We start from the raw sequence: 15,051 nt of genomic DNA, 5'->3' as shown, positions 1-15,051 counted from the left end.
GCTGCAGAACTTACACATGTGAACTGAAGTGAACAGCACTGGCCTCAAAGTCAGAACAACTTTTTCACCATGAGGACAGACAAGCAGTAGAACAAGCTGCCCAAGGAGGTTGTGCAGACTACCTTCTTGGAGGTTTTCAAGACCCAGTTGGATAAAGCCTGCTCTGATCTTATATCTGACCCCAATTTGAATACAAGGTCAGCCAAGAACAGCTCCTGAGCACCCTTCCAACCTGAATGATCCTATGAACCTCATGTTCATGTACCCTCAAATATTTTCTGCCTAATATATGTCATGGGGTAACAGCAAATACAGAAAAGCACAGCCTCCAGAGGGTTAACAACATAGCACGCAGTACAAAACCGCCTTACGCAGTAAAGAGATACGTGGCATGTAAGAAACCCATTACATAAGCTCAAGGGAGAATCTTATTTTTGTAATTTCATGTTCTCATTCTTCATCTTTCTGCAATTTCAGCAACAAGCTATTCTCACCAGCTTCTTGTTCCTAACCATTCTGCCCATTGTGTCAGAGATGCTTTGGCACAGACTGGTGAGGGTGGCTGCAGGGCCCCGAGAAACATTCCTGCTCCCTCCTGCCCTACCCTGCCTTCCTGGTAAGTTCAAAGTTTGGCTATGCCAGCAGAAAGGGTGGTAGCTTACAGCGCACCTCCTCTGGGAAATCTAGTATTACAAGAGTAATCAGCAACAGTACAAAGATGCTAATACAAACAGGTACCTTATGAAGGACTGCATGAAAACTTGGCTGACCCCAATCTACATTGTCACTGGAGCGAACTGCTCCGCTTGCAGCAGCTTAACTCATTTGAGTGCCCATTTTCCTATCATGTTGAAAGCTCAAGAAAAAGCGAGTGTACAGCATTCAGTGTTACAGAAACAAACCCAAGCAGCATGAGAAAGAGAAAAAAAAAGGTAAAGATATGATAGAAAAGTATTTTAGGAAACGGATCACATTACACTACTTCAGTCATCAGTTTTGACTTGTCTTTATTTCCATCTTACCCAGATTAGTGGAAACACGACCCGTTCCCTCCCTGTGGGATGCTGCAGAGCAGAGTTTCCTGACTACTCTCAGATATTCCCACGCTCAGTTCAAAGGCAGCAGCCCTTGAACTCTTCCTCTGAACGTGGAGATCAGCCACGTCTCTCCTCAGGCCTCAGCTACCAGGCAGAGGAGTCGGTGACATGCAACTCCTGTTTATATTTAAAATAAATATATTCATCCATCATTTGAATGCACACATAATTAATTCATACGCTCCTGCTGCTGTGCTTTGGCTAATCCTCCTCTCCTCCCCACCCGGTAACTGACTCACTCTGCTACAAGTTCTCCTCAGCAAGAACGCGTAAGACCTACACTTCCCAAGGAAATGAAGCAACAATTCTCTTCTGTTTTAGAAACCAAGTTTCTGCCTGGGGGTCTTCACAGAAGGATCCCCAACATGTGGTTCAACAGAGATGAAAGGCTCCAGATTCAGCTTTATGCTGGCTTCAGACTGCCCTGTCACTTCTCCTCCTCCTCTAGGCTCGGCCCCTGGCAGCTGACTGTTTTCTGTTCAGGGAGTCATCGCCCCTAGCCAGAGTTTTGGTTGCTGAGACCTGCTCAAGCCACACTTCTGATCCAACATCTGTGACCACAAACTGAAGGGTTCATTAGTTTCACGCTGCTCTGCTTAGTGTTCAAGGTGTAACACACAACTTGGATGTTGCTATGGTTTTCCAGTTGCTTTGTGCAAGAAAAATGTCACGCAGCAAGATGGTGTATACGTGCACTCAAAGATGACGCACATCCAGTTAACACATTTTATGTACATGCTATTAGTAACACCGCTTCCCAACGTGAAGCAAATTCCCTCCCTAGACTAGCAGATCTGATACCCACAATCACTGGGAGCTACTGTCAGTCCAATTTACATAAAGCCAATTTGTTTTGTCAGTTAGGGTCTACAAAGTATGGTTCAGCAGCGTGCTTGGAGGAGCTAAATACTATTGCTGTTTTGATGCTATTTTGAACCGGGACAAAAAAAATCTCTTATTTCGTGCTTTGGCTTCTCCAGCGTAAGCACAACACAGAAAAAACAGTGGAATCTTCTCCATAAAAATATGTGGCTCAGTTAAAATAGCTCCTAATCATTCATCTCCAGGGATACATGTCCAAGAGCACAGGGAAGTAGTATCTTTTCAGTAAGGAAAACAAGTTTCAATGTTTTTTCCATGTTTTTTTTTTTTCCCCCTAAGCGTTTCCTCAATACCTCAAGAACTACCTATTCTTTATACCTTTCCCAGACCACAAAAAAAGGCAAAATAAAAGCCAAACAAAATACAAGAGGAACTGGCAGGAATGAGGAGTGCAATCTTATTTCCATGTTTCTCTAATAGATTAGTAATTTGTTGGCAGTGGCTTTGACAGAAAACAGATGGATGCAGCATTAAACACAATGCATGCAGCAGATGCTAGGCCAGCCCACATCAGCTGGACGTGTCAGGCAGCCAAGTCCAAGAGCCCACACTTTTCAAGTGGGTACAAGCCTGGCAGCAGCGGCTGTACAATACTACTGAACAACTCCTCCCCTCCATATCCGAGGGGTTTTTGATTCCAACTCCCCCGCAGCAGAGTAGAATTGTACCCAGAGAGATGACATCTCAAATGCACGAGAAAAACCAAATCAGGAAGATCAGAATTTGGAATCAGAAAGAAAAAAAAAAGTGTAATGAAGATAAAATATAAAAAAGCCTACTAACAACCTGCCAAAGACAGATGTTCATATTGCTGAAACTCTGGTCCACTTTGTCCAGGTTTGCTGAACAAAGTGCTCTGATATCTTGCCATTTCTAGGCAAGCTGAAAAGAGGGAAATTTGAGAACTACCTGTTAGTTTTACGCTCTGCTTTAGAGACATAGGTCAGATTCACAGTACTAAAAATAGTATCTTAAAATCATTTTAGAAGTGCCTACACGTACACCTAACCATCAAGTTTTCCTTGTACAGACGATTTGAATGTATTGTTCTGAATTCCTCTAAAACTATTTTAACCAGGGGACTTCAGCAAATATGGTTGATATTTAAGGCTTAACTCCACAGGCTGTTGCATATGTGGGTCTGGATTCTGAGGTCCAGACTCTTGAGATACTTAGGGCATCTCATCCTTTAGATGCTACCACTTTAATTAAAATCTAGGATTAAAATCAGTGGGAGCTAGATAGCAAAGTGCTTTTGTGAAACCAGCCCAATATTAAAGGTTACAAAGCACAAATACTCAATTCATATTACTTTACCACAAACAAAAGGGGGTTTAACCTACTGTGAAGTTCTGGGGTTGTGGTTCAAACATATTCAGTAGTGGTTTCTCTCTTCGTTATACTCAAAAGAACAGTTTTACTGCTGAATTGAGTAGGAAAAGTAAGGGAGATGGGATGCATTTCTGACACGTTTTAACTGTTCCACAGGAAGTTTTTCTCTGTCCCAGTCTTAAAAGACACAACTGACTACAGCATCCGACTGCTCTCCAGAGTGCGTTTAAGGGACATTTGGCTGTGGCAGCAGTTTGATGCTCAGGTCATAGACCAGAGCTTCATTTGCCCCCAAGCTAGATGTTGTCCAAATACAAACCAAAGAGACTGTTTCTTTCAGTAACAACTTCTATTCTCACTCTGCTTTTTTTCATTCTTGGGGACAGGAAAATGCTGGGATTTAATACAAAATTAAAACTAACGTTCTGAACTGTGTGGTCCTGTGCTGTATCACAGACACACAGAAGTGTGGAGCCAAAGCCATTTTTTATTTTTGTAGGAAATGGGCTTCACAGGATTAGACTATGTCCCCAGTACAGAACTGCTTCCTGGAAAAATATATTCTACTTTTATTATAGATCTAATTGTCATGTAAATACATGAAAATCAAATAAATCAACCATATGCATGAAATGGATCATTCTGCTCTCATAAACTGGGGGCTAATTCCTCCAACCCAAACTTACTGGTGCAGTCTTCACTATGGTGAGCAATTCCGCTACAGAGAAAGGACACCAGCCTTGAGCAATGGTTTTCAGGACAGCACATAGTGAAATCTAGCATTCAAACTAGAAGCTTAGTGTCACAGAATGCTTTGACACATATATAAGAAGTAGTCCTGTCAAACTCAGCCTATGCTTAACAGTGTTCTGGAGGAAGGCCTATGTGAACAAAACATGGAAAGCAAATAAAATCCTTGAGAATAATTTTAGTTTAATAATTTAAGAATGTGGTTGCAACCCAGGTAATTTTTAATATATTTGTTATTTTGGCAATAAAAGGCAAATGTGGTAATGTTATTATATATTCATCATTGCTGGCATATAATTGTGCTTTGTAAGAGGGTGTGTTCAGAGATGCAATTACAGATTACTTTCATTAAAAATGAAAAATGCTATTAAAAACTTAAATCCAGGTAAATACATGACTTTGAAATATCACCATCTTCATTCCCAGATTTTATTAATGATCACATTAGCCTGGTGAAAATGTAGTATTTTTCTGCTCTATTTGTTACCTGTAGAGCTGAAAGTCTGCAGGGCCCTAATTTTATGACGACCAGTGCATGGGATCACCAGTAGTCTCCAAGAGCTAGCAGAAGAACATGCTTTTCATCCATCACACTATTCACCAGACCCTTCTGAAACGGCCTGTTAATGACAATGATGCTCATTTTCTTCCTGCCCCTCAAGTTCACTTTTTAATAGCCATTTCTTCCTGACCGCGACCCATAAAATCATTACATAGGCACTTTCATCTACAGAGGGAGGAAAAGAACTGCTGAACTCAAGCAAAAAAGAAAGCAGTATTCGGCGTGTTACTTAAATGCATTGATTTAGTACAAAAACCCTTCCATTCAATCAGTGTGGATGGCTAATGTTTTACTGCACTTGACACCCACTATTCCCATGGTTCGGAATCTCAGCAGCAGCAGTACAGCTGGAAGTCAGGATAGCACATCATAAATCCACTGGATTTTTACCAGTTAAGCTAGTTGCTCACTGTGCAGATAAAAATAAGCACTTGGACAGCATTTTATGGACACAAAATGCTTTCCAAATAAAAGGAAAGCACCAGTCAACTGGAGTTAGGTAATTAATCTTCGCACATGGCTATAAGGCAATACTAGCCCCATTTTACAGTTAAGGAAAGTGAAGCAGAGAAATTAATCTACTTGCCTAAGCTGAAAGATGGTGCAAAAGGCAGAGCCAAAATTAGAAACTGGGAAATCTTGGCTTGTAGCCCTGTGCTCAGAACACTACAACAAACGTGACCCAGAGATGAAACAAAAAGGAACATTGCGCGGGGCAGCAAGGCTCCCTACAAACAAACAGCAGAACTAGTTCTCAGAAACTCCAGAGACTAAAATAACCATCCTTGGTAGCACGGGGAAGCCATTGAGCCCTTACAGAATTTCCCATTGCTGGCTCTAGTCCTTTTTGAGGATTTTAAGTAAGAAAGCAATAGTAGAAGTGCTGAAATAGAAAAGCTTCTTTATGTACCTCTGAAGAAAATGTTGCCCCTTATATATTCTGTGGCTTGACTTCAAGTTCATTAAACCCCTAAACAGACACATACTTTGTAACGGTTATCCATTAAAGGCAAAATAATAGACAAGTTCAAGGTTGTCCAGGGACAGAAATTGTGTATTCTATTTTTGTTTTAGTCCTCCAACAATTCTGTCAAATAAGCAAAATAAAAGGAACTCTCTCAGTCTGAAGGTTAGTTAAGATTCACAAACCGTATGCATTAGAGCTCAATATTATATTCCCACAGTAGCCACTGTATCATTATGCTCGTTAGAAGACTTTAACCCTCACAGTCACCACGCAATTTCAGATTGGCCTCGGGATTCCATCTAAGAAAAGAAATCCTATTTTGGGATCAGTGTTGTGACCCTTATTCCATGCTTGGTCAAATGTGGCCTCGTTGCAGAGATTACATACTTGGGCTCCTAAACAATGGCCCTGGCAATGCAACAGATTCAGCATTTCCTTGCCCAATTTAAGGTCACTATTTCTATACAGAGAAAGGTGCTAATAACAGAAGCAGCTTCTTCCACAAGATGCAGCTTCACCTCTGAATGACAGATTTGCTTGTTTACATTTTTCTGGGGATGGTGTTGTGTGTGTGGTTTTTTGGGGTTTTTTGTTTTTAAGAAATAACATACCTAGCTACATACACTATATAGATATATTTTTTTTTTTACAAATTTATTTATATAAATTATCATATGTATTACCAGCAAGCATTTTACCTTGTGGTCCATACTGGCTCATCTGAGGCCCATAAGTACCACTTGAATTACTCTGCTGAAAGCTACCGATTCCAGGATGCACTTGGCCTCCAGGTGAGGGGTGTGGTGACATGGAAGGTCCAGTTTGCTGAGGTCCATACTGTGACATTTGGGGGTTCCTCTGTATGCCTGCCATAAAACCTAAAGGGAAAAAAGTGCCAAAGCAAAAATTAATATTCAGGTAACTGTTCTTTATTTAAGAAATCTTTGACGTTAAAAACCCCCAACACTCTTTAGTTATTTTCAGACTAAAGATACCCAGAAAACTGCTACTGTTCATATGAACAGAAAAAAACACATCTCCAAGTCAGCAAAGCTGTCTCAACAACCAAAACCTGTATACAAGGCTCAAAAACTTTTACTTGTAAAAGAAAGACAGGGCAGTCCTGCTTAGTTACAAATGGCTGCTGATTTTAAAATTAAAACAATCTTTAGGAAAAAAAATTAAAGGCAATTATCTGCATTACCTAGTAAGTAGTAGGGAATTTGTCTGATGACGTACAGTGGGAGTATGTTAACTTCCAAAATTATGTGTTGCTACCAAAATGCATAACTTCAGCATATAGAAATCCACTATAAATACGCCTATTGCCCACAAACTCTCCAGAGCTAAAATTTCCCTTTATGTGAAGACTAGTCATACCAGCCAGAAAAAAAAAGATGTTTTGGTATGTATTTGTGTTCTAGGTCCTTCTTCTGGCCTGTCCCCAGCACACCTGTATTGCATTCTCTCATTTTCCCTTTTGTAAATGTATTAATGAGCCCAAATTTAATTTAAGGTTCAAAAGCTGCACAAAGAGACCTAGTAAAATGCTGTAAAATCTAGAAGCTTCACATAACGGAACAGAACTAAGCCTATTAAATGGGAGAAGAGGGTTTTGTGGCAGGGTTTTTTAAGTTTCCATGAACTGGGGAAAATCCTGCAATCCTGCCCATGAAATGTCTACGCAGGGATGCTGGTTTTCTAACATTTTACCCTGAAATTGTGCATGCGGCTTTCAATGTTGAAGAGGATGTGCTGAGAAGACGGCAAGGTTTTTTTCTTATTTCTGGAAGAAATCCGCTTTCTTTTCTGTTCTGCCTGCATATTACATTTCATCTTTACATGTCCCTGCGAGGCAAAACGGGAGCGTACTGAAGGGCAGCGTTTGCTCTGCTGCCCCCGGCAGCCCACGAGGCTGCTGGCAGGTCCCCTGTGCCCCGTGAGGCAGGAGACACGCCGTGCTGCTGCCCGGCGGGTGAACGTACAAGAGCAAGTCTGCACTTCGGCCCATCCTGCAACTAGTTCAGGCAGCCGCGCTTTGAAGCCGCAGAGAGCTGAGGCATTATTTATGCAAGGTGCCTGTTTTTGCTCCCCTCCGTTAATTTTAGTGGCGTGCGTGTGGGGAGGTGTGAAGCTGAAAGCCAGGAGACACCTCACCTGGCAGCATTAATTACGTCTTTCCTTACATGAGGGAGGGAATAGAGGAAAGATAATAGCAAAGCGCCCTGACAGCGAGTGGACAACTGGAAGCTGCTGAAGGGAAGATCAGAAAAAGAAAAAAAGAGAAAAGGGGAGAGAGGGGCAAAGACAGGTCGTGAAGACAGACGGAAGCGGGTGACTGGAGGAGGGAGAGGTGGCAGAAGGATAACTGTCCCAAAGGGCCGGTGCGTCCTGCCACTGGTTAGCGTCAAGCGCCACACAGACCGAACGCTCAATGCCTGACTAACGAAGAGAGGTAATTTTTTCTGAAGCCACATACAGACACATGATCAAACTCGTAACTGAAAACATTGAGGTGCTACGGTTCCCATGACCTGGGGGCTCAGGGGTCTCTCGGGAGGGACCACAGCCCCAACAAGCACGTCCTGAACTCGAAAGAGTAAGTTTCTCATCCTAGTGCTGCTGTTACTGACAGGGTAGGTGACACTGGCTGAACAACCCTCCCGCCTTTCTGCGGGTCGGCCTCCCTGTTTGTACACTGGTGACAAAGTGCTCTAAGAAAGGGGACAGTATCCACGTTGCAGAAATGAAAGGTGGTGTGTACTGTACCAGCAAGCAGCCTGTGAGTCCAAACACATGTGAACAGTTTTTGAGCCCTCCACAAACCTCTGGAGTATATAGCATACTTCTCCATCCACTAAAACCCTGTCAGAGAGGCAACAAGCTCAATGCTGCAGGTCGCAAGAAGGAAAACAGGGAGCTGAGATGATCTTACACCCCCTTGTGCCCGGTTCTTTTGTACTACGAATGGCTCAACCCGCAACGTGCTACAGCTCTTAACAACTGCAAGGTTTGGCAGAATACGCACAGAGTTTTCCTGATCTTTGTACAAGCCCCAAGACAAGGGATTTGATCACACCTGAAGTGCAAAGTCAGAGCTTGGCACCCGCTCCGGAGGAAGCCGGACCACACGCACAGGCATGCGGCACGGCAAATAACCGAGGACGAAATGATGGCTTGGAAACTGTACCGGATGGAAAACTCTACACTTCTGCAAAGAAAAGCTCGTATGACCTTCTCCACTTAGCTTTATTTTGAAACAGACGCCTCGATTTTTAAAATAGTTCCACTCCGCGCACAAATCTTATTACAAAGCCTATGTCTTCTGCCGACAGTGCTGTAACTAATTTAGAAATCTAATACAACCGTATGGCTGTATGAAATAAATGCTCGCATTCCTGACACACATACACCATATATATCACACTTGTGGGATCCATTTAAATGAAAAATTTTGTACTGGTCACACTAAGTTTTTTATTATAAAGATAGTAAAGTTACTCCTGTATCTAGTACAGAAGTGAGGGTTTTCTGTTCACCGTGGGCCTTTTAATCTATACAACAGAACTTTCCAAACATTGTGCTAGTGATAAAGGTTTTTCAGCTCAGTTATTAGTGCAAGCAGTACTTTTCTCAACACCACACGGATGGATGACACATTGAAAAGCTATCGTTTGTACGGGTTGTAGTGATTTTGAGTAGTGATGCAGAGGGACTGCTGGTTGTTGAATCTAATGGCGAACATGGACTAACGTCTAATGGAGAACATGGAGAAAGAACATCAGTTTTAGCCAGCTCTGCTGTTGTCAGAAGGGCTCCTGGAGGGACTAGAGTAATAAGTGAAATAAATGTTTCCACTCAAATGACCTCTTCTTCAGGAAACTTCTCCTAATCTGTTTTTGATGCTGTGCAGTGGGATGCATGGCTATGTGTACAGTCATAAATAAAACATGCCAGGACCATTCCCTGGCCTGGAGAGTGGTGTGGCATGCTCGTGTCCATCCAGCTAAATCCTCCTACTCAATCCTGGTAGTCTTACCCATATGACTCCTGTGCACAGTCCCATGTGCTGCCTCATCCATGCCCTGGGCGGTGGCTCAGGGAGTGCTCACAGGCATCAGTCGAAATCATGCCATGGGGCACATCAGTAATTCAACAGCAGAGATAACTGTGTGATACTACTCAGACTCATGCTCTGGTGTTAGTTTACAGAGATGCTGATTAACACAACAAGAACAGAACGGACTCCCTAACAGCTTTTGATGTGAGGCATAAACTTCATCATCCCAGAGGGTGTGAGATCCCTCTCAAATGACGTTGGCTTTGCTATCTTCTCTTGAGCATGGACAGGTAAAGAATTAAGGAAAAGGAAGCCTGAAATTCAGGAAAAATATCTGTGGCATATTATCTTCTATCACTGTCTGTATGGTACATTGAAGCACGGCCTTAGAATAGGACATGCTCAACTTCCTTCCACAAAGCAGAGGAGTTATTTCAGCTATAGCTGTGACGTGGAGAAGATGGTAATTTCAGGTCCTTACTGTGATCTGGATTCCACTACGATGAAGAGGAGTCTATCCTCATCTACCTCCGTGAGAGCCCAGTGAATGTTCAGAGATCAGTGCATGAGTTTGAAGTGTTCCAAATATTTGCAGAAAGCTCAGACGTCTTAGAGAGAAAAGGGGTTCATGGTCAAGATGTTAACATTCTTCCATTATAAAGAGAAAACAACATCAATTCTAGAAATCTTATCAGAAATTAAAGGAAGCAGCTGGCATACATTCATTTTTTCCTTATTTATACATATTTTCCCTAGTGTTCAACTTCATTTTATAACCAATACAAAAAGAAATAAATTTTCTTTCCAGAAAATTAGATCTAAGATAAAGTTTGCTTTTGTAAAGAAAGGAAGTAGGATTACATTTGAGCTGCACTGTAGTAAAGGTGGTAGAGTGATTAAACAGCCAGACTGCATCTGACATGTCAACCTCTGTGACAACAAGGTGGGGTTTTTTTGTCTTTTAAATGAACTGCTAGGAAACAGCTATGAGTTAAGACTTTAAAAAGTGCAATGGCAACATGCTCATCAGTGAACAAATCTACTCCCTTCCCTTAATATTAGTGATAAAAGAGGTACAGATGATGCTTTATTTGCCATCACAACAAGAGATTACTTACCGAAAAAACACTTGAGTGGATTTTGGCAAACTAAGCTATTTCAGGAGTAGCTGAATAAAGTGAGCCTGCCAAAAATATTCTCTTGCTTTTTAGCTACTTTTTATACTGCAGTTATGTACCTAAAGAATGGCTGTCTTTATTAAAACCCAATTTGAATTGTAGAGTCATCTTTTCATTTTTTAGTTCTAAATGAAACAGTAGCATACTATTAACAGTCATCACACCATAGCTACAATAAAATATGTTTGCATGTTCAAATAGAACATACATACAAGGTTTAAAAATTGTCAGGTAGCAGCATATTTTTCTCCTTTCTTTTTAGCAAAATACAGAGAAAAAACATAAACCAGGTAATGCTTATGATAGAAGTGTTTCTGCTCCTTTGTTAAAGGAAAAGACAAAAAGGAAGCTTCTGTTGTCCTATACAGTACTAACATCTGGTAATATACATCATATAGCCAATACCATTTATAATGCCTTTGTAAAAACATTTAAAATCTTGTTTTTCCCTTACACATATGTGTACACAAAACAGATAAACAGCAGTAAATAACTAAAGCTTCACAAAATTATGCACTAAGGTTGTCTTAATTACATTTGTACACTGACCAATACAAAGTTATCTATTTGTTGAATACTATCTGCTTAGCACTAACCATGACAAACACCCACCGAATGTGCTGGGTGTTGCCATAAAATCTGAAATGTGTTCTTTTGATATTTTAAAGTCTTGGCTTGAATATGAAAGAACCTTTCCAAGAAAGCAGGAGCTCAAACACAAAGGAAGTGACTGCAAAGTAACAAGTTATTGCATATCAGCTGATGGACAGCAACTGTCTACTGGCACACACTTAACCCACGGTCAATGAGAGGTCTTTTGATTTAGCCAGGAGTAGTGCATCAATTTTCATGAATGAATTAAACCTGAAAACACATGGAACACTTACTCATTTTAAGCTCAGGAAAACTTTGGAGTTTACAGTGATAGCAGATGATCCTTAAATTACACATTTGATAAATAAAAAATGAGGAAAGATACAACTTGCAACAGTACTTTGTAAACAAGAACTTACATAAGAATAAATACATCAGGCTATCATCACTCTTTCCAGAGAGGCACGCTTAATGACAGAGCACGGGACTAAAACAACTGAGGAACCCTTCTGAGCAAGGAATAAGGAAGTCCCCCTTGTTCGAGGGCAGAGGCTAAAGAAGGGGCTAGACAGACTTGTTACTCTGAAAATCATGGAATGAGAAAAGCAGAAACAGATTGGGTGCATTCAGTAATCATCAAATATTAGAGAAAAATAACATAAAATTATCTACTTAGAAATCAGCTCAAGAAAAAAAAAAAAGTGAAAAGACATATTTTCCACTACCTATAAAGGAAAAAACTTGCATGTGTGGGGAATCACACAAATTTCCAATGCTTGGTATGTTAGCAAGGCACTGGCCAGGAACCTGGAGAAAAAAGAGCAAATGTTTGCAGACCCATGACACAGTTTTTGGCAGACTTTCCTTCCTCAGACAGCCGTTTGGGTTGCATTCACTATCTCAGGATTTTCACCAGAGAATACATCAGAATTGAGACAGATCTAAAGCAGCGACTCCCAAACGTAGCTCGTGGGAGCTACATGGGTAAACAACACTGAGACAAAGAAATGGCAGGGTAAAGCTAAACAAATGAAGAACAATATTCTCTGCAGTGGATATAATAAGATTTGGCAACCTGTTAGCATGGCAGGATGCTCAGGAAGATCACAGTTTGACTGAAACTCTCCCTAGCCCACCCATCTCAGATGGCTAGGACAGTTCAAGAAGTCTTTGGACTGGGGAACCATCTCTGGGTTTTTGCCCAGCTAAACATGTCCACAGTCAGCACCTCAGAGCACTGCGAGGAAACGTCCAACAGAACAAGGTTCGCACATTGATGAAGTGTTTTAGTAATTGAAAGAATTCATTACTCTCACATAAGCCTGAGATACCGGGACCCTAAATATGCAACCAGTTTGTCTGCACAGACTGCCAATGGTACTGGAACAAACATTTTCAAATGGTGTGGTCAAACCTGGAGGTGAGCAGCTTACAGACTGTAGGAGCTAAGAAAATACTGTTGTGCCATTGCTTATGGACGGCCAGCGCTACCTGGCCACAAACTACTTACCGTCACTGGCAAAAAATGGCACGGTACCTCCTAAGGCGCTACTTAAAATATACATTAAAAAGGACACAGTGAGAGAGATTTAGATACTGGAAAAAAGATAAGCAGCCAAAAACGTCATACAAGTCTAAACAAATAACAGCAATGAAGAAACTGAGGAAGATTTGACCCATGTACCAGAATACAACACAAGTAAATCAAGTGAAACCACGTGGGTAGCATAAGAAAACTGGCCTCTTGAGCAAGCAGGCACAAGATCTCTTTACATTCAAGATAATGTACTTTCCTCAGCTCTTATTCTCACTTTCGAGAAGCTAGCCTTACTAAAATATGCCCAGCTGGACTGGTGACAACACATATGAAACCTACGTTTGTCATACACGGAACATCCAACTTAGTAATATACACTACAGCGTGATGGGTTGGTGACCGTGAGTAGATCAGCTTGCAGTGTAAACCTCATTTACATGATGCAAATACTAATTCTCAATATTCCCGTCCAGTTAACAGGCTGGTAAAAAAAAAATATAAATCAAATAAATAAAACACCTTCACAAACAGATGGCAAACAAGATTCTGATCCATACTTAGCACAGCTAAGTTACAGCACTGCACCAGTGCAATTTCTTTGGATGGCTCTGGTATGAGCCTGTTAGATGTGTCCCAAGCAGCAGCACTGACATGGATAATACTTAGGTATTGAATACACCAGAACTTTGCTAATATCCCTGGTACTGAGCGAAGACTCCTGCTGACTAGCAACTTGGGCAACTGAAGGGTAGCAGCATAAAAAAAATGTACTGAGACCACTGATGTCAGAGAAATTAAAAGGCTTATTCTTTAGCCTCTAAAAAGATGGCTAATAATCTTCTTGATAGTAAGTTTTTTACTGATGTAAAAGCTAAAAAACCCCAAGATTTTAAAATACTCATTTCTTTCTCCAATCACGATCTATTTTTTAAAAAAAGTCCCAAAGTGTTTTTAGGAGAAAGTTCTTTATTGTTTCCCCATTAACCATGAAAAAAACCCCACCCTAATGTCTACATTGAGCTCTTTCTTCAGTCCACATAAAACCTTGTTGTCTTCTCCAAGTCCATCAGGGTGCCACTAAAAGCATCTGAAGTTCTCTGGGCCACAGTAACAGTGACACGGTTTCCCTTTGGTACCTGGACATTTTCACGTTGGCATCTGCTAATATCTGCAGAATGACCACCACATTTCTTCACACCTATTCAACAAAGGACGTTTCTTTGCTTATGTGAAATAGCAGTTATGGAAAACATCACCTTAGCAAAACTGTGGCTTCCTGCAAAGATCACTGTGGTATTTCTCCTTTTCACAAAAGGATCAATGTTCTCTTTAAGAAGCAGCGCTGGATTGGATTTTTTCTTTTTTTTTAAAGTATTTTCTTATTATGCTTTAATATCTATCTTATGGTCTCCTCACTGTTTATTTGTCTGACTGCTTCTCTTCACAACGTGAATAGCTTTGGGGAAGATGGAAACTAATGACCTAGCTAAGGTTTTAACCCAGACCCCCTAGTGTTTTACCAGCTGTGCTATTAGGTTAACTGGCTGAATCTCCTCTGCTTCTCTCTCTGATATTACAAAACCCGTCCTACGTATAGCACGCAATAATGTTTAAATTTTTCCCACCCCTAAACCTCCCTCTGCTACTGCCTAGCCTTGAAATTCATATACTCTATCATTGATAAATTAGAATCTGGGGAAGGATCAGACAGATTACCCAGATGGTAGCTGGGGAAGAAATATCCAACCTTTCCTAATGCAAACCTTGCGTAATGGTCTCTGATGCAAATTTTAAGTGCTGTACTGAGGGCAGAGAAGGAAAGACATTTGTGGAGATGTTGATGCACAGACAGAACAAAAAACCATTGCTCATCCACCATCTTATACATAATTTGTTACTGCAACATGCCTTACCAAGATGCTTTTACTATGGTGCCCGGAAAACCAGGGTAACAGTGAATTGCAGTACAAAAGCACCCCATCCCACCCTCCCAATTGCCCCTGAAGCAAATCCTCAATTTCAGTAGGTAGCTTGGGCTGCTGGAATTAATCTGAGCAGCAACATGAAAAACCTGAGGAGTCTGTCTGCTTTA

The 15,051-nt window shown here is 41.1% G+C and overlaps 1 protein-coding gene across 2 annotated transcripts in view; it reads right to left on the bottom strand.

Annotated features, from left to right (window-relative positions):
- Window positions 1-15,051, bottom strand: part of ARID1B (AT-rich interaction domain 1B) — a 338,897-nt gene that overhangs the window by 63,272 nt on the left and 260,574 nt on the right. For both annotated transcript variants that reach the window (XM_059829656.1, XM_059829664.1), the window contains one exon: window positions 6,289-6,468. In XM_059829656.1, coding sequence (XP_059685639.1) covers window positions 6,289-6,468 — 180 coding nt within the window. The remainder of the gene's footprint in view (window positions 1-6,288; window positions 6,469-15,051) is intronic.

This window comes from Gavia stellata, chromosome 2, assembly GCF_030936135.1.
Source record: "Gavia stellata isolate bGavSte3 chromosome 2, bGavSte3.hap2, whole genome shotgun sequence".
Lineage (NCBI taxonomy): Eukaryota > Metazoa > Chordata > Aves > Gaviiformes > Gaviidae > Gavia > Gavia stellata.
The sequence above is the reverse complement of the archived record's forward strand: the minus strand, read 5'-3'. Positions and strand labels throughout refer to the sequence as shown.